General features: G+C 39.8%; 4 protein-coding genes across 4 annotated transcripts in view; all 4 read right to left on the bottom strand.

The window, feature by feature from the left end:
• The window catches only part of marc1 (mitochondrial amidoxime reducing component 1), a 7134-nt gene extending 5659 nt beyond the window's left edge, over positions 1 to 1475 (bottom strand). Inside the window, exon 1 of the mRNA XM_005736741.1 lies at positions 1071 to 1475. Coding sequence (XP_005736798.1) covers positions 1071 to 1321 — 251 coding nt within the window. The 5' untranslated portion in view covers positions 1322 to 1475. The remainder of the gene's footprint in view (positions 1 to 1070) is intronic.
• A 4004-nt stretch (positions 1476 to 5479) lies between these two features.
• kcnk3b (potassium channel, subfamily K, member 3b) lies at positions 5480 to 9822 on the bottom strand. Its single transcript, XM_005736742.2, has 2 exons — positions 9073 to 9822; positions 5480 to 7886 (listed from the first exon to the last, which is right to left on the bottom strand). The coding sequence occupies exons 1-2, from the start codon at positions 9353 to 9355 to the stop codon at positions 6997 to 6999; spliced, it is 1173 nt and encodes a 390-aa protein (XP_005736799.1). The 5' UTR covers positions 9356 to 9822; the 3' UTR covers positions 5480 to 6996.
• Positions 9823 to 11608: 1786 nt separating this feature from the next.
• ezra (ezrin a) lies at positions 11609 to 21386 on the bottom strand. Its single transcript, XM_005736743.1, has 13 exons — positions 21288 to 21386; positions 19545 to 19628; positions 18866 to 18961; positions 18239 to 18513; positions 17401 to 17484; positions 16795 to 16941; positions 16313 to 16409; positions 16014 to 16177; positions 15774 to 15904; positions 14220 to 14380; positions 13937 to 14029; positions 13206 to 13472; positions 11609 to 12186 (listed from the first exon to the last, which is right to left on the bottom strand). Exons 1-13 carry the CDS (start codon positions 21297 to 21299, stop codon positions 12022 to 12024), a joined length of 1776 nt encoding a protein of 591 aa, XP_005736800.1. The 5' UTR covers positions 21300 to 21386; the 3' UTR covers positions 11609 to 12021.
• Positions 21387 to 21736: 350 nt separating this feature from the next.
• Positions 21737 to 23326, bottom strand: part of nenf (neudesin neurotrophic factor) — a 5215-nt gene continuing 3625 nt past the window's right edge. The window contains exon 4 of the mRNA XM_005736745.1: positions 21737 to 22526. Coding sequence (XP_005736802.1) covers positions 22350 to 22526 — 177 coding nt within the window. The 3' untranslated portion in view covers positions 21737 to 22349. The remainder of the gene's footprint in view (positions 22527 to 23326) is intronic.

Consider the following 23326-nt stretch of genomic DNA (forward strand, 5'->3'; position numbering starts at 1 on the left):
TCGGTGATTCGAAACGCAGTTTACGTGTGGACGAAACAGCTGCGTTTTCAAAAATACCCGTGTAGGTGTGGACGTAGCCTAAAAGAGTTAGTAGTTTATTTTATTACTACCTGTCATTTATTGCAGATTACTTGTATTTGTTTTAGCTGTTTACTAAATGTTTGAGGTGTGAAATAAACCGCAATGGAGCAAAATATGGGTGTGTGTGGTTGGAGGATGTGTTAGTGCGCGTGCGTGCGAACGGGGGGCGCGAACATTTTTTCTTATAAAACAAAGGGGGGCCCAGCAAAAAAAAGTTTGGGAACCACTGGATTAGACAAACGTCTGTATTCCAGGTTCCCACAGAGACATGGACTTGCTGTTGATACAGTAACACTGCATAGGCATGATGGTTATTTATGGTACACTTAAAACCATAAGGAACAGAGGTAAGAAGTACGGTAATGTGTGAAATGTTTTAACCATGGCAGTGTGATTTTGTTTAATTGTCTCCCATATTCTTTACCCGAGTACAAAATGCTCTGTTAGAATCTGGTTTGATATCCATGTTGACACAAACACACCCACACAAACCAAAATAAAACATAATAAATTAATTAATATTTACACAGTAGCTTATCATTAACTATATAAACGTTTTGTACTATGCTTTTGTTAATTTAAATGCGGTTTTGTTTTTTGTTTTGTTTTTTTACACAAAAACTTATTCCCTATATAAACTTTATTATTCGTCAATTGTTCATAAAACATTAACTGAAAAATAATCTGGGGGCTTCCGTGCAGGGGTGTCTCCAGGATTTTTTAGGGGAGGGTCAATGGGAATATCAGAAAGTTCCTTTTTTTTTAAACAAAGTGGTTGAAAATTCACTGACTTGTTGTGATTTCATGAATTGAAAGACCTCATGTCTCCATAAGAAGACAAGTAGGAGACGTCGCTGCCCTGCAGTAAGATTTAATGGCGAGGTAACGAAGAATGGTTACAGCGGTAAATATATTTTATTTAATTAAACGGTGGAACTAATTAACAATAAATACATTTTATTTATTTATTTATTTATTGCAATACTCACCGATCCTGCAGCTCTCCGAACTTCAGCCCCATTTTCTGGCACTCTGCAAGCGCCAAAGGCACCGCTTTGCCAGACTTGAGAGGGTGAATGAGGAGCTGCGACACTACGCCCACACGAACAGCTTTTTCTGGCTTTCGCAGGTATTTATATCCAAGACCGAGTCCCAGAATTGCAACTCCGGCTCCGCCGATCAGGAGAGCGGCTTTCTTATTCTGGGACACTGCGTCCGCAGCCAGCTTCCTCAGATCCATTTTGAAGCCTCGAAGAATTTTTCGGACTCTGAACTTTTGTTAAAGTGACAGCGGCCTCTGCGTGCGACGTTCAGAGATCCTGGGTCAGCAGCAGCACGCTGCAGGGAGACCGTTTTATTAACGTGATGCACTTCAGCTGCTGTGAGTGACTGAGCAACGAGGACTTCTTGTTTATTTTGCTTCACCACCAATAAAAGCTCTCTCACCTCTGAAATTTTTCAAACATCATGCATCACATTTCTTTCTTTCTCCATAACCTGTAACTTTAAGATGCCAGTGAGTAATTAATTATCTCCAATCTGTCAAATCAATCTTGTGTTGGAAAATGTAGAAGATAAAATTTTGTTTGAAATCACATAAACACCAAGGACACTTTAGTCCATCTGTTTAATTGGCAGCAACAATGAGAGGCAAACCTTCAGTTTTAACCTGCTCAGATTTTTTCCCCCCAGAAACAGAGAAGAAACCAAGTGATGTAAGGTCATAGCTGACCTTCTCAGTGAAACTATTTTTGTCTTTGACATAGATACTCAGGTCTATAGCCAAAGTAGAAAACAGCAGATGCTTCAGCCGTGGGGGGTCAATACAGGGATTTGTCGAATGGATAGTCCTTCTGTTGCTTTTTTGTGCTTCATGTCTGATGGCTGAGGGCAGATTCACAGGCACCAAGCCAGGCTTTGCAAGATGGTTTGATGTTGCAATGGCAGGCAAATCTTGATAACGAGATGCGGTCCTAATTGCCCTGAGCACACTTTGATGTATCAATTTCATTCTAGGTGCATAAAGAAATCTTTATTTTTATAAAGCCTAAAATGAGCCTGCTTCCTGTTACTGGGCCTCTAATCCACTTTAATGATGCTTTATTTTGGAAAATTAGAGCGCCGCTTTCACTTAAAATCACTCAGACCAGTGGTTTTCAACACAAAAATATAACAACAGGCTCAAAATAAATGTGAGGGTTCACGAAAAACAGAAGAAAGTTTTCAGCTTTTCACAGAGTTGATATCATAATATGGAACTGCGCAAATGTCGTGAGCCACCTGTCATTTCTTTCTTTTTTTCTTGTTTTTTCAGAAAAATGGGAAATAGATGTAGTTTGTTAAAAGATGCAAACACATGTGGAAATACAGTATAGTATTCTTATTCTTCTGAACTCTCTTGGACAAGCTTTCTTTAAGTAGACATCAGGAATCGTTCTCCAGGCTTCTTGAAGGACAGGCAAAGCTCCACTTCAATAATATCCAGGTATACCTTCACTGCACTGACATCCTGTTTGGGGTCATTTTCACACTTAAATTTGAAACTATTATGAGATGGTGGCCAGATGATGTCACCAACTGATCTCCTCTGTATCCACTTGGGAAAAAAATATCAAATTTGGATTCATCACCCCATAAGACCTGTTGGCACCTGAGACCATTGCTGATGAGGTTTCAGTGAGCAGAACCAAAAGTTTGCTGAGATATGTCAGGTACAAGGACTGGACTGGAAAGTGAAAAAGCAGCCAAAACTTTGAAAGACCTTCAGAAAGACTAGATGACTGTTCCTCAAGACCAAACGTACAAGAAAGTCCAGATCCTTGGAAATATTTTTAAAAAAGAGTGACGAATCAACACTCCTGAAGAATACTATATATTTATAATATATAAAAACAATATTTGACCTTAAACAAGATAGTCCAAAACCCCCAACTTTTACACATACTTTTATTTTATTGCACAATTGCAAATTATTACATTTTTGAAACTGTATTCCTTTAATGAAAATGGTGATTTAAGACTTCAGATATCAGTGACACATATTGCCAAGGAAACGGTAAGACTTTTTCTCATTGGTCTATAATAGCCAAATCAGTTTTTAATTAAAAAGAAAAAAAAGAAAAAAAAAAGAGTTGTGTTCTGGTAGCATATTTAAAGCTCAAACATCAGCACCTTCCCCTAAACTGAAAGTGCAGCATCAAAGTGATGTGTTTCTATGACATAATGATGCATTGCCAAACTTTTGCTCGTGACTAACCTGCTGTAGGTTGTCCAGAACTGGACTGAAGTCAGAATTCCCAGGGGGAAACCATCTGGACCAAACAGTCATTTCTATACATTCAGCAGGCTTTTTTTTTTCTTTCACACAGCACATGTTGATAAGCAGCATGGAGATCATAAGTCACATGATTACAGCTTATATGGCCTGTAGATGGTGATTTTGTGAGCAGGAAAACAACAGTTAAAACTCAATATTATTCATTTATTGGATAAAATATTCAAATTTTCGGTATTTCTATGGATGTTTTTTTCTTTTTTTCCCCCCATGATAGCACAAAACAGTAGAGTATTGTGTACTGTTTTATGATCAGAGGGATTTGTATTGTCGGACAAATGAATAGTCTCAACTATACATACAATCCTTGGCAGGGTATGTATAAAAAAATTCAAGTGCTCTTTGATTGTTCAAGTACTATTTAAGCCTTTGTCATCATGGAAAACAGCAAGAAGAAGAGAAACCTTTGTGCCATTGCAACTTTCAATTCAGTTCAATTCAATGTTATTTATATAGCCTCAAGGCGCTTTATACGCAACGTGATCTACTACTTTAAACTAATGCAGTACTTGCACGAAATGTACAACTGACTGCTATTTTATGAGGCAAAAAGTCACATTCATTGTTTTCCTTCCTTTATCATGTGTGGACAGCACTGATTTATTTCCATCCACCACAAAAGGTCAGTTCCAGTAACACAGATCAGATCAGACCCAGACGTGCATAAAATAGCGTTCAGGATTTCCCTCTTAAGCCAAAAAAAAAAAAAAAGTTTAAAGAAAAAAACAAAACAGCCAAATCCTCAAGAATTTGTGACGTTCACTTTGTTTCCAGAGCAACACTGAATAAAATCATGACTCATGTGTTTGTGCCTCAGGTGGAGAGTTTACACATGTTACAAAAATCCAGAGAGAACAGGTAGGATCTGACAGCTTTTGTGTTTTTGTATAAATTTACAATAATTTATTACTTAATCTATTAGCTGATGAACAGAAAATTAATCTACCACAATTTAAATAATAAATAAATATTAATTTTAGCTACAGTATGTGCAAAAGTCTTGAGCCACCCCTCATTTCCTTGTATTTGCTTCCATGGAGCCGGACTTTCTTGAAATCTTAATGGTCTTGATTAAGTTCTCCAGGCTTATTATGTCCTTTTTCACTCTTTTTCAGTCCAGTCCTTCAACCATTTTCAGAGGAATGTTTTTCTTTGTTTGTTAAGCCACTTAACACTGACCTATATGAATCATTCAAATAAAAACAGCACCTAACCCAAGGGATGAACCAGTCTTGTGCCTACACATAGCAGATAACTTAATACACGCATAATTAGTTGCCACTTCATTCGTTGAATATATGAAAAATGGCACACTGTCAAGAAGTAATTAAGGAAAGGAAGCAGCAAGGAAAGGCGTGGTCTTGTGAGTGCGTACAGCCATCTGTGAAAGATGTTGGAGACTCTTTGATGGTTTGGTACTACATTTCAGCCAGTGGCGTTGGGGATCTTGTTAAAATTTATGAAAATGTGAACATCACACAGAGATCATCAGATTTTGATCCACCATATAATACCATCTAGAAAGTGTCTGCATGACAATGATCCCAAACACAATCCCAGTGCAGCGAAAACATACCTGGAACACTATCAGTTGAGGATCAGCCTCCCCAGAGCCCGGACACCAACATTATTGAAGCAGTGTGGGATCATCTTGACACTGAACAGAACAAAAGGGAGTCAACAACCCAAAAGGAAATTTGAATGTTCCTCAAGAAGCCTGGAGAACTATTCCTGAAGACTACATAAAGAAATAAGAAGGAATTCTGCTTTAGAGAGTTCAGGCTGTTTTAAAGAATCAATGTGGTCATTAGCAAAATCTGAACGAGAGACTCTGTTTTTGCCCTATTTTCTATATTAGATTTTACTGCTTTTTTTTTCTTAAATAAATGAAATACCTTAAGAAGTTAATCATCTATTGAAGCTGCTGGAAATAAACTGAGTGTGACATCGCATCATGTTGCCCACAGAAAAATACACCACTAAGCACCAAACTGGGTTCAGAAACACAGGAAATACTAGCTGAGGGTGGATTTTTCCTTTTCCATCAATCACCCAGGCTCAGCCCATTGTGACATAATTGTCTGTGATTGGCAACCAGCTTATTATCCACTGTACCCCCTGCCACCTGCCACTCCAAGCTGCTGCTCAAATAGCCTGCTTCTACTTTTTGATCCAGAGGTGTGCTTCATATCTGTCTTAGATCTTAGGTCTTTGGCTTAGATCTATTCCCTTAATTCTAAATTACTTCTCAGTGGCTCAAACATGTAAACATTAAAACAATTCTTTTATTTAATCAGTGTAAAAAATACAACTTGTGGTTTAATGGGAGGTGATTACTTGGCTTGGCACATGAACTAAAAAGCTGTTCACAGCTTGACATTTAACACTTTTTCGTTTGTACAAAAAAGTCAGTGAAACAGAATGCTTGTTAATAAGTGAGCTTTAGGGGGTAAAAAGGTATCAGCGTTTTAACAAACTCCTGCCACTTAGCGGGTATCTTGGCAATGTCACCAGGTGTTTACTGTATTTGGAAAATTATCTGTCTAAGTTTCGATCTAAACACACAGGAGCTTTGATTTTAATGTTCACGGGGACATGAATAAAGCACATATAGAAAGTTGGCAATGCTCCTTTTTGATGGGGCTGTTGGAGTTCTTGCTTCTTCCCACAAGTAATTTTTAAAATAGTGCTTTCAGTGTTACACAACTAATCCAGTTGAGAGCGTTTCGCTCAGTGCTGATAAGTGTCTACTTGTGATCACCGCACTTATTTCCAAATGGATTTTTTAACTGCGCTTGAGATGTGATTTATTTTTTAACCTACCCACTTGTCACGTTACATAATTTAGTAGTGTCTGTGATGCACCTGTACTTTGGGCAAAGAGCCCTAGAAGTCTTAACACCAGGGGCAGCTACACATGAGTCACATGAAATTTCTGGTATGTATCAGCTTTTCTGAAGCTTTGACAATCACGATTTGTTTCAGGGCGACATAAGGCAACTGATATGAGCCCAGTCACAAACACCATGGTGGAAAAAGTCCAGAAAATCATCATGATGCGTGCCTATCAAAGGAAAACACCGACCAGCTACAACATTAAGAAATAACCCCTGAGTTGAATCAGCACCTCTGAGATTATTACCAAAAACACAAAGTTTAGCTTTTGAGACCTGCTGACTGACAGGTTTTAATCATTTATTCATTTTTTATGTCACCCTTTCACTGTGCCACCGCTCCGAAGCCTCTGCTCTTACCTACACACTGCGCAGACGTATTGTTCATGTGCAGCTAACCAGATCAATTTCGACACACCTACAGGATTCCTCAAAGCATACTGGATGCCCTCGAATAACACCTCAGTTAAAAACACTGTGATGTTGCTCAAATATATATATTTGTGTTTACAGTACTCTATGTGCTTTTTTTCCCTTTTTGCACGTTATGCTTCTGGATTACTGGGATTGTAGCACCACAAACATCGACTTGCAGTCATGTCTTTGCTGAGGACTGCCAAGTATCTGCTGCCCACTTGGCAGTTATAGACAAATTATGCTGTAATGAAATCTGTTGTGCTGAAAAGGCTACACGGAGCTGCGTCTCTTAAACATCCTGAATGGAGAGAAAATGTGTAGGCCTGATATTGGGCTTATGCTCGTGCACTGACGTGGACTGCAAACGCAGCCTGTTGAGCCAGGCTCCATGTAGTGAGCACAGTCATTGTTCTGCTGCAAGTAGGCATCGGAGAATGTCATCTCCTGAGGGATCATGTTGGGTATGGAGTCCTGCTCCTTCTCCTCGCTCCTGTACCATAAGCAGGAGCAAATAGTCTGGAATTGAAGCACTTCAGTGTAGACACCTTTTAAATCTTTAGCCTTTGTGGTGTTATCTGCTACAGGTGTGGAGGAAGCTGATATTGAGACTGGTAACAGATGAGCCACCTCTCCTCTGGGCTTACTGACAGAGAGCAATGCCTTCTCCTTGGCGTCCCTGCGTTCATCCTCAGTGTTCATGGTCAGGAAGCGAAGCACCACCAGGTTTAGGAACGCTCCAATCACCGTCAGGCCCGTGAGGATGTAAACAAAGCAGAAAGCCACATATTTAGGGTCATTCTGCAGGGCCTCATTCTTCTGCAGAGCCACGTAGTCTCCAAAGCCAATAGTGGTGAGTGTAATGAAGCAGTAGTAGAAGGCATTTAAAAAGCTCCATCCCTCCGAGTGAGAGAATGCCACAGCCCCCACGCACAGGGTGCTCATACAGGAGAAGAAGCCCACCGTCACCATGTTTGCCATGGAGACCTCGGTGTGACGCATTCCCAGGCACTTCTTGGCTTGGTGCAGCAGGTATCTGACAAACGTGTTGATCCTCTCGCCCAGACTCTGGAACATGACCAGGGTCAGCGGGATCCCTAGGAGGGCGTAGAACATGCAGAACACTTTCCCTGAGTCGGTGCTCGGCGCCGCGTGGCCATAACCTGAGACAGGGAATATTGCATATCTTTAGACATCTTTGCCTCTATTCTTTTGCCGTGGTGAGTCATAGCAAGAGACGGCCTCACCTAATATAAATGCCTAAGAACAGCAGCTGCTTGATTTAATTCCACAGGAAACCAACACACACTCCCACTAAGAGAAAAAGGGAAAGCCCAAGGAAAGGATTCAGCTTGGCATTAATGTAGTGAACTTACTTCTACTTTATTTATAACTCGCAGATTGTTGACAGCATAGACATTGCAATATTTATAAATATAACTTATGCTGAAGTGAACCAGAACCAAAGCCATAGACATCTCCATATCTTTTCTTCTTCATATGGCATCATTAAATGATCTTTTTATTCCATAATAAATAATTAAATTACACCTGGTGTTGTTTTGTCTTTAATCATCCAAGAAAGCCACAATGGCATACAATTATTCTGATTTACTTAGACAGTCATAATAACGATTCAGTGTCCATGTCTCTGTGTGTCTTAGCTATTACATTTGACATAAATATCACTTTTCTGATTGGTAAGCCAATTACAGCCACTCTGAAAATATAACTCAAAGAATAAAGATCTGCTGCACAAAAAGATGCTTTTTTGAATAATGTTACCTACCCAGAAGGGATGAAAGCCTGTAAGCAAAGCTTCATTTTGTTCAAGAATATTAAAGTAAAATTCAGCGTTGATGGGCACAGCAAACACATGAAAATTTGGGGGTTATTATAGGATATGTCAAGTCTGATCCATTTCCAAAATGTTTCCAGATAAACTGTATAAGGCATGAGAAGAAAATAGGTTTTTTAATCATACTATCAAGGTACAACCTCCTCATTTAAAATACAAACTAGCAACAATGTGCTAACAAGTGAAGGTTTAATTTTTCCACTCTTTTAGGAAACAGAATCTTCAGCTTTAAAAATGTTTTAAATATTTTTTTTATAGTGCTACAGACACGATTTTCTTTGTCTAAATAGTTAGAAGAGACCCCAGGAATTGTGGGAAGTCATAGGTGTTCTTTATTTATCTGTTGTTTTAAATGAGACACACAAACTAACGTAAGGGGGGCTCCAGTGACTCCACTACCTCTAAAAATCTTTCCTCCGGCCCTGCGCTGAACATCTCTCAATGAAATGCAATAAGACATCACATGTATTGATTAAATAACTGTTGCTCACCTATCGTCGTAATCACAGTGATGGCGAAGTAAAAGGACCCAGCAAATTTCCACTGGACCCCTGCTTTGTGAGGATTGAGCTGTAAAACGACGTGCTCGAGCTCTTCGAAGTTCTCTTTGGTCAAGTTATATTTGCGCATGAGTTCGTACTTTCTGGCGTCGAGCTTCCTCTTGTGACTTTTCTCCTGCTTCGACTCCAGGGTCTCGAAGACGGCCGCTCCGACCACCAGGTAGGTGAGGATGCTCATGATGAGGGCGAGAGTCCTGGCGTTTTGTCTCTTCATGATAATAAGGAGAGGGGGAGAGAAAAATCGAGCGCAGGTGGGAGCTGAGGCTCTCTGCCACCTTCTCCTGACGGACTCCGGATCCAACAGAGGGGGGACTTTGGAGAAGGAGCTGTTCTCTCAGCACCACCCCCACATCACAGTTGGGTTGCTACTGTATTTGGACTATTTGTCACCGACTTATATTTAGATTGCGCAGGAAAGGAACACAGGGCAATCCCACAGACTGTCAGAGGCGGCTTGTTGGAGTAGCAGCTCCAAGCAAAAGCGCTCATCTTCAAGGAGTTTATGCACTAAATATACAAAAGCACGGCCAGCCTCCGTCGTTGAGGCCACAACGAGCACATTACTCCAGTTTCCAAGAAGAACGGTAGCGCCGAAAAAAAGATGGAAGAAGAAAAAAAACAACTAAACTTGATATCCATGTGATCGTACACGTAAATATTTACCTAGTGGCTATTTAAACAGACCGGCTCTTCTGGTTCCCAAGTTGTCTAGCAACCTGACGATAACCGTTCTGTGCAAATATTTTAAAAAAGCGCATTCTCCTCACGGTGCGCTGCAGGATTCTTCAGATCAATTAAGATTATAAGAAAAAAATCCACAGGGGAAAAAATTAGAATTACTATTTGAGAGTAAAGAAGAGGTTCAAAGACAGACATAAGATTTCTAGTCGCCTATTATAACTCAACTTACCTAATGGTGGTTCACTATAAGGACGTCGGACCAATCCATATCAGAGGTGGAGACAGATTAGAAAAACTTCTTCACCAGAGACATTCTGGGTTGCAACTCCACAGGCTACTAAAACTCCTATATACGTTTTAATATATTGTGCTCCTTTTGAAATCTTGACATTTACACTTGCTTAAAGCTGTGTGTTTGTGTTTTGTTGTATCTTATTAATTTAGGTAGCTTATATCAACTTAACTGCCCCCCATTTTTCTGTTTCTTGTGTTTCAGATAATTTGGATGACTATAATCGGTCATTGTTGTATATGATGTTTTTTTCTTCTCCCCCTATTTTCTTCTTCTTTTTCTGCTTTCTTCAGAATTTAATCTTCACTGATTGTATCATCATTGCGTCAGACCCTGATGGAGACTTTTTAGTCCTCGTGCTGTATTGCTCCAATATTTTTTCATTCAAATCAGTTGGAATGTTTTGTCATATGCACAACAATGCGTCCTTTCAGCTGCATATGTTTTGACCTGTGACAGCAGGGAGCCTCAGTTTCCTCAAACATCATCACAGGGAGCCAAAGTTGAAAGCGGGCATCACTTGAGCTTCCTGTCTGTGTGCTGCACTCACATCAGCATGTTTCACTAAATGGTGAAAGTTACAGAAAAGATCAAATTCCACTTTTCACTAACGCAGCTATTAAATCTTTCTAAATTCAACTTTTATCCCTTCCTCACACAGACAATAATGGAGAAGAATCATGCAAATGATGACAATTTGAATATTTTTCAAGTTTTAATGTTTAATGCCTGTAATGACACAATATTCAAGAGATGCCATAGCCTCATAAAAAGCTTTTTTCCTGCCTTCATTTTCTCTTCTGCCTAAAAATACAAAGCTGCACAAGGTGAAGTTTAATTAATTCCGAGTTTAAGGTCTTCTCGCTGACTTTTCTTTGGTGTTTTTTTTAACATGCGTTTCATTTTTAATGCCGAACATTAAAAATGCTTCTGCAGCACCGGAGAACATTTTCAAGCAACAAATGGAGAAATAATAAAAGATATAATATAGAAACCATTAAGCTGCTTCAGTTTTGGCCTTTTTGTCTTTTCTTGTCTTTTTGTCTGCTGTATCCTGTTCACTGTAAATTAGATGCTCTAGATCTGACCTGAACACAAACAGGACGGCGTAAGTATACATTAAATGTTCCCATGTGGTTAAATAAAGTAACTCCAATAAGTAAATTCTGAAAATCATAAAAACAATACATTTGAAGCAGGAGAGATTATGTAAGTATATTAATGAAATAAGTTGCACTGTTATTTACACAAATAAAATACAGGAGAACATGACGAGGAGGGCCAGACCACCAGGAATATTCATGAGTAATTATGAATTAATTTGCTGTGAGTCTCAGTTTTATTTTATTGCAAACTGAGATTCATTTTGTATGACAGCATTACATCAAGCTTCTTGGAACACAAGTGGGAACCTTTCTACACTTTGCTGACATTTCTTTGGCAAAACTATCAAACAAATAAAATAAAAAAGATCTTTTTTTAAGCATCAGGCATTCATTTAAATAAATCAAAATTTAACCACTTCAGTTTGTTACAGTAACAAAACTGCAAATGTAAATTGCAACAACTACTGATTAGTTATGATAAGATATATAAGTTCTATAGTACCCCTAGTACTAGCTTTGTTCATACAGTATATCTGGTCTCCAGAGTGATGCACATCAGCATTTTAATGGGACTAAACAGCACATTGGAAACATTTGAGTGCAACACAAAACAGAATAGAGCAAAAACAACCCACAGTGCCAGTTTCAGCCAGCAAAGTAAAACTCGTGCAGAAATTATTACACAGATCAGCTCCATGCCTTTTCTGGGTGTTTGGGATCACATTTGGTTTCAGTTATATTAAAATGCTGAACAAGGCCTTCACGAGGTATTTGTGAGAGAGCTTTAGGTCTCTGGCATTTCTACAAGGCCTCAAACTCATCAATCCTCTGCTTGGTGTTGCCCATACGGATCTGACGGAGGGTCTTGTACTTATCACGGCCAGCGCGGACGTTCTCGGCATGGAGTTTATCGTTCTGGGTCTTCTTGTTATCATCTCGGGATTGTGCCAGCTCTGAGCTCAGGTCCTGCGGAGGAGTCGTGCCCAGTTATTAAACTGTATACAATTCACTTCATCAACAGATATCTTGGCAACACCTCCATTAGAAAGTGATATCTTTAATTTAATCATCTTGTTCTTTTGGCTGTTCCTTTTTGGGGTTGCCACACTCGATCATCTGCCTCCATTGCCTCACTATATCACTTGCATCCTGCTCTGTCACACCGACCCTCTGCCCATTCAGGTCACTCCCAATGAAAATCTTATCGCCAGCTCTTTTTGTCAATGTCACCATCACCTTAAACCATAATCATACCAGGTTTTACTACCATCTTGTAAACCTTCCTTTTCACTCTTGCTGCAAATTCCCCCTGATACTCGTCTTCACCCACTCCACCCTGCCTGCACTCTCTTCTTCACCTGTCTTGTGCACTTTCTGCTGCTTTGAATGCTTGACCCCCAAGGTATTTAAACTCATCCACCTTCACTACCTCTGCTCCTTGCTTCTTCTCTATTTCAACTATCTGTCTCTTGCTCACACATGTCTCTCTTCTGTCTCTCTTCTACTGCTCTCTCCAGCCCTTGCCTCCCCTCTCCAGGCTCTTTTCCTGAAGTATTACAAGAGAGGGAAAAGAGCCTCAACGAATCGTGATTGAAAATGTGAGTGAATTCAAAAACCTCAAAGATGATGGTAGAAGTATTATCCATTAGAAAAAAAAACTTTTAAAAACCTTATTTTGGGGCAAAGTCACAGATAGTTTTAAATGTTTATGTTCGAGTGAAGATTGAATTTAAAGTTAACTTTGATAATGCCTCGATAAACCCTTCCAAGAAAGGTGCTCAGGTGCCGAGTAGTGAGACTTATTTCTAGAACAACATTATTTGGGCTTCTATAATAGATGCTTAAAATTTCATGGTTTTTTTTAACACAGCATATTTTTGCTATAAGTGTTTTGGAAGCTATAGAAAAGCTACGAGAAAAAAGTGTCTTAAGCATTGCTGCAGACTCCGGCTGATCTGGGATGTATTCCAGGTCCCTGAACTAACCTGAAGCTGCTTCTGCAGGCGCTCGTTCTTCTCGGCCTCGGTGAGTCGCTCCTCCTCCTGGCGGTCGTAGTTGATGCCTTGTGTCTGCAGCTCGGCGCTATAGGTGCTGTTTTCTTCGCTGTGCTCATGGTCACTCTCGCTGTCTGAGGAGGAGGAGGAGGAGGAGGAGGAGGATGCATGCTCAGCAACAGGAGCTGAGTTGGCAGAACTCATCACAGTGTGCAGCTCCTCCTTCGTTTTCAGCAGACTCTCCTCCACTTCGACAGCCTAAAAGGAAAGGTGGGGAGAGGCGTGTGTTAGATTTGCTGGTGGTTTGCATCATTGAGCATTTGATTATAATATAAATGTAGTATTTTAAGTGTTTTAGTTGTATATATGTGACAGTAATACCCAAATTTGCAAGGACATTGACAAATCAAGCTTTCTGGTTTTTGCAAACTTGAACCTGCCTTTCTGACCTCTCCACTAAAACATGGCTCCTGAATTTATACTTTCAAACCAAAGCAATCTAATATGAATAAGATGCAAGGGTTACAGTACATGAGTAGTTATGTTTTTGAGGAAGTATGCAATGTAAATTACAGTGCAAAAGATTCAAATTATGGATGACTTATACAGATAAATCGTTTTCTTTCTTTTAAACAATAAATTTATATTTGATATTGTGCTGGGACATTTTTCTGGTATTTCCTGTGACTTGTGGAGCTCTTGACTGCATGCTGGAGACCCACCTTGGTGTGCCATGTCTCAGCCTCTTCCTCCTTGGCTCTCTTGGCCTCCTCCAGCGCAGTAATCTTGGCGCTATATTCGGCCAGCTCTGCAGCCTGAAGGAGGAAGCACAACACTGTGACGTGAGAATAACAGAATAGGCATGCTGTCAGTTTAGAAATGTGATGAAAGCAAAAGCAAAAAACCTCCGTGGTACTTTAATCTGCCATTAGAACAGCCGATAAGTGCTTAGAATGAATTCAGGAGATTTATCAGGACTTTTTCCCTCATGTGCTTCACACTCACCAGCTGCTCCTGGCTCTTTAACTGGTCCTCAGCTTGCCTGGCCAGCTCCTCCTTGGCTATTATAGCCTCCATCCTCTCAGCCTCCAGCCGGGCCGCCTCCTCCTCCACCCTCCTCCTCTCCTCCTCCAACCTCATGGCCCGGTCCAGCTGCTCCTGAAGCTCTGCGTGACAAAGTCAGAACACGGGGAAATCTATAAAGCACTGTACGTTGTTATAAAAATGCAGGATAAGAAATTCAAAACTCTGATTTGTCTTAAATCGGGGTGCTTTCTTTTTTAAACATTTCTATGTTAACATCATAGAAAAAAAAAGATTAAAGTTACAGGGAAAAAAGGAAAATACAGTACTATTAAAATATTTTGGTGGTTCCAAAACTCTAATAAAGGTTTCCAAAATTAAAAATGTTTTTCTTCTACCTCAATAAACATAAAGCAATATTTTTGAGTAAATCGCAACTGAAATATTTCAAATCAAAGGTTTATTTATTTTTTTATAAATAATCGTTTACGAAAATGTTTTAGTCATCTAGTCATCTGACCAGGTTCATGCCAAATTTTTAATCATATTTATGTAACAAAATTACATGGAAAATGAATATGTAATAAATTAGTTAATGTCATCCTTTTTAGAAGAGTTTTATGAATTTATTTTATTATTATCTTTACTGCACGTCTTCATTATCATAAGACATCAAGGTTGTTAAGATCATAGAAATATGAGCCTTGTGTTTTAGATTTTAAAAATGATTTGAACGTTTTAAATGCTAAATGCCGATGATTGGGAAAAAAATATGTTAACTGAAGATATTTAAAGAAATGCCTTTTGTGAAGATCATATGTTTGACAAAATTCGCCCAACATAACAAAGTTGCTTTTCAAGTAACGATCTCCCATCCTCCTCACATCTTTGTCAAACCATGTTTTGAAATCTGCCCTTCCAACTCTCAAATATATATTCCACCATATGGGGGAGAAGCAAGGGAGGATGATGGAGGAGGGGGTTTTACCTAATACGGTGGTGGGCTTTTTACCAAATGTCAATAGTACTTTTGAGAAAAGGGTTTTCTGATCTACTTCTTAGAATATATACAGTACTGTGCAATGACGGTTGAAGTTGGGTAGTGGAAGAGCTGATATAGATGTGGCATTTATGTTTATTTTTATTTTTAAGAGCAATTAATGATTAAAATATCCAGGTTTTACAAAAAAAGCCCCGCCCCAAAAAGGAAATTAACCAAGAATGAAAGGTTCATGTTTATAATGTGGGACACCCTTTATCGCTTTAGCTCACATATGTAATAGTTTCTATCAAACAGTGTGAACTTTCAAGTTGGAACCCTGAAGTGGATGGATGGATGGATGGATGGATGTATAGTTAAGCCGTAAACCTGTAATAGCTCAAATCCTCAAGGTTCTACAGGTATTAGCAGATGGTTAATAAACGGTTTAATGTGGACTACTGAGAAAAAAATCTGTGAAATCTCCTTTTTCATAGCACTATACAACAGATAAGGTCCGCAGCGACGCAGCTTCTACGTCAAATTTTCTATCTCACCTCTCTCTGCTCTCCTAGTTGTCTCTTCAAACTGGTGGAGCCTCTCCATCAGCTCCCGCTTTTCTCTCTCCATCTCCTCCTTCTCCCTCTCGATGGCCGTCCTCCTCTTCTTCTCGCTCTCCAGCTGATCCCTGCAGAACACGGAAAAGCTCAATCGCACGCCTAACGCAAAGCCTACACATTTCAAATTCCAATTAAGTTTGCCTGCATCATTTTAACCGGGCGCTTAGCTTCACCCACCTCTCCATCTTCTTCTGCTGCCTCTCCTGTGTGGCCTGAGCCTTCATCTGCTGAACCTCGATGGTGTCGGGCTTGCGGCGTCGCATGTACAGTTCATGGTTGCCCATGCACAGCTGCAGGATGCCCTTGTTGACTTTAAGCCGTGGAGCGTAGAATACAAAGTCCTTTAAAAGACAGAAAAGTAGAAGACAACTTTTTTTTCTTTTTCAAAAAGGGCTCCATAAGCTTCGTTTAAAATCTCTTGGTATAAAAAAGCTGTTTGATACTAGTGAAGATTATTGAACTCATAAAACACTTACTTGGGCTTTCTTGTCTATGGGCTTGATAACAAATTTCTTATCATTGAAAGAAATGTTTCTAATTTCACTCCAGGGAAATCCAATCTTCGGAGTCAGCCTGAAAAATGGATAAAAAGAGATATTTTTCACAGTGTGATATGAGCTTTAAGTTTGTTTCTTTAAAAGGTTCACAGCTGGACAGGTTGACCCATGCGGTATCAGAGGAAGAGGCTGGGGAGGGTTTGTAGGTTCATGTTGTAGTAGAATTGGGTCAATGACCTCTTCAAAGCAACATCCATATAGTTAGATGCGTTATTTAAAACCAGCCACTGAAAGGAAAGTTGACACACGCCTCCGACTGAGGCTTGACCGCTGGTGCATTGATCTCCTGTCTACAGATGTGTTTTATCAGGTCAGCGCACAGAACAACGTTACAGCAAACAAAAGCAGGGACAAAACAACAGAAATACAGAGAGAGAGATTTACTACAAAAACTGATTTACTTGTCGTTCTTTGCATAAATGTTGAGGCCTAGAGCGTCGACTCCCAGGAGCAGGTCTGTGCCCTTCTTGTTCTTGATGTCAAAGTAGTTAATGCCATACATCTCAAGATCCTGGGTGATCTTCAGGTACTCAATCATGGCCTCTTCCCTGTTCACATTAGATAATTAAATAAAATATTAAATATTCAACAGACTAATTTGTCTTTTACTTTATTTTGGGGGGTTTAAAGTGTGGCGGCAAACCTCCACCTAATAATCCATGTCCCTTATTAACTAATTAGAACCAAAAAAAGCAAATAATCATTACAACAGAGTGCGTGAAGCTTTTTTGGGCATCAAAAACACAGCAATGAGTTATAAAATAGTTGCTGCTGAATTTCTTTTTCCTTTATGCTAACACGGTTACACTGCAGCATCTGTAAAAGCTGAGTGATCATGAGTAAGAACAAAGCCTTCTAAGTCTACTTTACTTTACTGCTTGTAAAAGTTCACTGACTACAAAACTCCAGGACGCTGTGAGACCAAAAATGCTGTTCATTCTTAAAAAGTAAAGTCCTGAAAGCATCCATTTGAGGGAGGAAATTTACGCCACTCAGCCTTCACTTACTTTAGCATCGCTCCGTGCTCCTGGTGCCAAACCTGGATTCTCTCCTCCCACTGCTCCCTTGACAGCTTGTGTTGGTCCAGCACTCTGAGGGGAGCAGCAAGCTATCAGCAACCCATGCTGGTGAAAATGTAAACAGTCTGTGTATACATACAGGGTTAAAGCATACACATGATGCATTGTTGTGTCTTTCCCGGCATCCTTTGTCAGGAGCCGAAGGGGCATTATCACACATTGGTTAATAGTTCGATAATTCGGGGAGGCTAGTAGCCAGGATGAGTTCCAGATTTGCTGTAAAGGAAAAGAGGTCATTTATCCAGAAGACTATCATTTATGATGCGGCTGTTCTGTCATTTTATGAGTGCAAAGTTGATGCAAAAACTACACCAATCACAGATAAATGGTCCTAATCTTCTTTTAAGTGCACTCAGCAAGGTAAAAAGACAGAGCCGCTTCATCCATGTGGTCATGTGTTTAATTTTAGAAAATAATCAGTTCACTAACTTTTAGGGGAAATAAGATGATGAATGACAAATTGTATTTAAAAAATGTGCTACTGACTATCAGAGCAGCTGATGTCTGAGAATTTGAGAGAATAACACTCGTAGTAATAAAACTGTGAAAGCCAAATCTAGTTGTAGCGTCAGAGGAATTTTATCTACATTTTGGAACGTCACAATTGTAAAGAGTTCCCGTAGGATGGATGCGGTGTTAATCTTTCAACTCGGATCACTGCTGCATAAATCTGCCCTTGCAAAAAAGCAGTAAAGTTGTACTGAGTTGCAAATAACTGATTTCCTGCTCACCAATGTGCAGCTGCTGCAGATCCACTCGCACTCACCTCTTGGGCAGAAGACGCTCAGAGGACATGTAACGTGGCTTGTGCGTCGACTTGTTGTACTCGCCATACTTTGCCTGGATGGCGTAGGAGCCCAGCAGCACGGCGGTCTCTGGAGGGCTGTAGATCTCCTCATTCAGAATCGCCTCCTTCACCTGGAGGAAGAAGAGCCTCCTGGTGATGTCCTGGATCAGCTCCTCGGCTGCATCCTCAGGGTAAAACTTGACCAACAGCTTGAACTGCAGGGGAGTCTCTTTCTTCACTTCCTGAGACATCACCTAGAGGGGCAATAATTAAAGAATAAAATATGATTGAAGTTCCTACAGCAGAGTAGTAAAGACAGCTAAATAAATAACAGAGTGTGGGCAAGAATCCCGTAGAAAAAGGGTCAAATTACTTTTACGAACAACACGTATTTTAACTCTCGATTTAACAATTAAATGCTTACTTGCACACAATACAGAAAAATCCAAATTAAATAGACACATAAAAATAATACAGTACATTTAATAATAAAAAAGATGGCTGTAGAACTGAGAGCTGCAGCAGGCCTCTGGGTTTTTACATTTACAATTAACAATTCTAAACAGAGTAGATGAAACAGAGGTTAACATCACTGCAAGTCCTCACCTTCTTTTCAGAGTTCAACCATGAGGTGAATCCTCTGATGTCAACAAACTGCAGCCCGAAGTACCAAGTCTCACGCAGGCCGATGGTCCTGGAAACCTTCAGAGTGGAGACATGATAACAAAATCCTAATCCTGCACATCTTCTCAACAGCTTCTTCACTTTTTAATCAAAACCTCCTCCATGACTCTTGCGGTAATTTCTCCCTGAAGAATAAAACCTTTGGATAAGATTACAGAACTTTTAAATGAGAACGTTAAGCTTGTTTTTTTGATATATATATATTTTTTTTATCACAAAGGGGCTCATTAAACTGGCCAGCTTTTACCAGACTAGATCTGTGGGACAGCTATGGTTACTAGTTGCTTTGCTGATGGAATAAAATACCCACTGGTTACAGTTAAGACCATTTATCTGCAAAACAAATACCAACGCGAGTGTATCTGACTGAAAGTATTTCTCTGCTGAAATATTTCAAAGGTCTGTACTGTATTTACACTGTTGTATTTGCTGCTACTTGGCGTTAATCCATCACTTTGCCAGTCCATTTTATTTAATTTTTTTAAATGCATGAAAGACTTCTCAAAAGAAAGAAAGAAACAGAAACTTTTCAGTCTACATAAAGTCATCCGGGATCTATAAAATAATACAGGATGTGCTTTGTGAACTGCATCACACCGACCTGGTCAAAGAGCTGCTTCCCTGTTGTGTTGGGGTGGAAGGAGAACTCCAGCTCCGCGTCCATTGTGGTGATGCGGACATTGACCTGCAGCATAAAGGTCATTTAGTCACGTGATGACAGAGATTTCTTTTTGTATACACATGAATCATATTTGCAAACAATCAGCTTCCTTTTCTCAGAGAATCTGTAACCGGGCAGAAATATTTTACTGTGATCTTATTATTAGTTTGCAGCGATCAGCGATCAGCCTGGAAACATAAAGATATTGTAGTCATATGTGTGAAGGAGCTGTGAAGTGGATTATTCATAAACCATAATTGCTCACTATCTCATTAGACTTCGGACTACTCTTGCGAGGTTACACAAGGTTGCACATTCGCAGATTACAACGCTTGCAGAGTTGACTTTACCGTTGTTAGTCAAGATCAGCCTGTTTTATAACAACAACGATTAAAGTGGAAAAGAAATGACACTTTAAAATGTCTATAGAGCAGATGTTCAACATAAAAAAAACACACTAAAGCACCCAGGCTGTTCTCAACACACGGACCCTGATCACAGGCCAGATTGGGCTTGTAGCAGTTACACAATTGTTTTATGAAGTTATACTACAGCACGCCCCGGGTGTCATAAAGATAATCCCATCGAAACTTGAGCAGCAAAAGCTGGAACATCCATTTGTGAAACCTCTAACGTGTTACTCAACTGTTACCACCTCCAGTGATGGCATGCATAAGGTAATAGCTCAACTCGCTGACATCCTGCAGGTGTTTCCTACCTGCCACAACCTTAATCGCTCACTAATCACTGACTGTGGACATCACTGATGAATCATTAATCCATTAGACTCAGTCACCAGTTTATACCATTGAGCTATGTAGGATTATCTTAATTTGTTTATACTTGGATTGTGCTTTTTGGTACTGTCGCACCTCTTTTGTTTAGCTGTTCAAAAACCGTTTTCCACAACGCAAACAACACCTGCAACTATGACTCATAATTTTATTTGATTTGTAGTTAGTTTAAGGTCAGTCAAATGGACGTAGACGTCAGAATGACCTCTTAAGAGAGGCTTTCTCCTTGCAGTGTCAATATAAGCACAGAGCTGCTTTCGTAATGCACAGGCCAGTCGTTCTTATCAGTTTTCCGACAGACTGATGCTGAAAGCTTAAGTAACTGCGGACATTTAGAACATGAGAGTTTTCTTTGTTTAAGACAGAGGTCTCTTGTTTGGTGCAGGGTGCCTCAGAAAATCAAACGGAGCAGAGAAAAGCGCTTAAACTGTACAGTCATGAGTTCGTTCTTAGCATTTAAAAATCACTCCAGTGGCACTAAAGGGAATTACCATGATTGCAGTGCATTATGCATGCCCAGAGAAACAGCAGACAGGCTGGTTGCAGACCTGAAGTAGCATTTTTCTGTCAGGAATGTGAGCAGCATGGGTCAAACTCTACACTTAGTTAATGAGTAAATGCCAAGAAGGATCTTGGACTCTTGGAAACAAGAAGCTTGGCCAGATTGTTTATTTCTTTTTTTAAAAAAAGGACATTTAATTAGAAATTAAAGCTATTAAATCTGTATTTATGCAAGTAACTCTGAAATGTATCTAGTGGTCATTCTCAGCATAAGCAATTCAAAGAAACCACACAAATAAATGTATAAACCCACCACTGACATTTTTGAATATGCAACAGGAAGAAACACTTCAGTGACAAAAAATCATTTAAATCGTGGCGATCCTACCGTTTTGGGCATCTTGGCTGCGGTTGGTGGATGAGTAGTACCAAGTGGTTCCCAGGTTGTCACAGGTTGCAGTGAACGTCTCCCAGCTGAACGTGCGCCTGATAAAGAGCACAGCACCGCTCTCGCTCGAAAACTCCTGGGCAGGGCTCGTGCCCTTTGAACTCAGCAGATTACGCAGAGTGACGTGAGAGTTACTATCACAAAACTGAAAGATTTACTTCCAATGTGGCCACTGGCAGCGCAAGATGCGTAATTCCACCCAAAGACTATCACCTGCTTCAGCACCTTAAGTACTGCGACCTTTGATCAGAGCAAGCAAGACTATAAGGGGCCGGACGATCTATTTATGTCGCCTGTTTGGAGGTGACAGCAGAGAGGGCTGTCATAAAGAGGTCGTGTCAAGGTAACACAGTTGTGTGTGGTAGAACACGGATGAGACCAACAAAAGATTAGAACATTTTCAGACTTTAATGAGAATTGTAGACGAACAAGTTGAATACATGTGGACCGATGAACACTAACAAAGCTGCAGATTTATTGTTTCCTAAACATAAATATTCCACTGAGTCATTCACATAATTCATTTAGTTTCACAGTAAAATACAGAGTTCAAAAAAATGAATTGATTAGTGACAAAAATAATCAGCTACAGTCTCTCATTTATAAAAATAAAACAAAACACTGCAGCTACAGTGCATGAAGATTATTTTAAGTTTGCAAGGAGCTTTGAGCTCCTAATGTTTAGAGTATGAAATTAAATGGCTTAGAGCACTGTGAGAGGAGCAGGAGGCATCTTGATCTGTGCTTAAACTTCTTTAAATGTGTCTCCGGGAGACCGTTAACTATCTGCATACTCTTACTCCAAAGTCCCCGCTTTTTATCTCAGTCAGATGATACAACAGGTATTAAAGTAGTTGGTGCACCGTAAACTGGTCAAAGCTATTAAAGCGCTATTTAATTCTCAATATTGAGTCAACAGGATAATGCTTCTCCTATTATTGCACATGTATCAAACTTCTTCATCGCGATTCTTGTCAAGTAAAGTGACCACATGAAATTACATTAAAATTCATCTTTGATTTGAAAATGAGGCTGGTCCTCGGGTTTGAAGTCTTTGTTGGGACTTCCATCCTCGTTCAGGATACGGGATGCTGTGTAACCCACAATGGGATACTTGGCTTTGTAGGTGCCTTCAAATATACTGTCCAGAGACTTTAGCTGCTCTTCAGTGAGGCCTGTCTGTGGAGGTGAAGATAATTAAGGAACATTAATCAGTGCTTTTTTAATATATGTGTGTTTTTTAACCTTTGAGCATTCTGACTTGTGGAAAAGCTCGGAGACCTGTACCTGGGAAAAGGGGTGCGCTTTTTGGGAACGCTATGCTTGCCTCTTTGCCCCCTTTTATTTATTTATTTTGCTAAGAGTTAGAAAGAAAGACTATTAGCACTTATGCAAAGACCTTACTTAAAACAGCGAGATGATTACTTCAGTCTTTTACAATAAAAAGTGATCTAAATGAACTTTTACTTTAATAAAAGTTGATAAAATCGCATTAGCACAGTGTTGTTTATGTTCCCTAAAAGATCCTATTTATTCACCTTAGTTTCACCTCATATTTTTTCACACAGCTGTCAATACCTCACCTGCACCTGTGAAACTGTCCCTTTAAATGTATTTCCTATGAATCATAAGTTGTCTGAAATTTTCAAATGGTGACATTTTGCAAGGAAATCTGGCATTTTTTCACCTTTTATGGCCTTTGGTGTTACAGAAACTTTGTGATTTATTGTTTTACTTGCTCCAGTCACTTTGCTTTTTAAAGTGTCTACACCGGGGGAAAATGTAGTCAGAGCATTAATGAACTATTGTACAATCCTGTCCAAAAGCCTTGAGCCACACCTCATTCTTTATCTTATGCTAGGAAAATGGGAAATTAGTGCAGTGATTTATTGATGGTGGGGGAGGACGCTGGACAGACCTGGTGCACCTAAACGCGTAGTGAGGGTGTGCTGGGAACGTCTAGCAGAGGCCCCAGTCCG

This window comes from Pundamilia nyererei, unplaced genomic scaffold (assembly GCF_000239375.1).
Source record: "Pundamilia nyererei isolate P.nyererei 1_Seehausen unplaced genomic scaffold, PunNye1.0 scaffold00070, whole genome shotgun sequence".
In the NCBI taxonomy this organism is placed as follows: Eukaryota; Metazoa; Chordata; class Actinopteri; order Cichliformes; family Cichlidae; genus Pundamilia; species Pundamilia nyererei.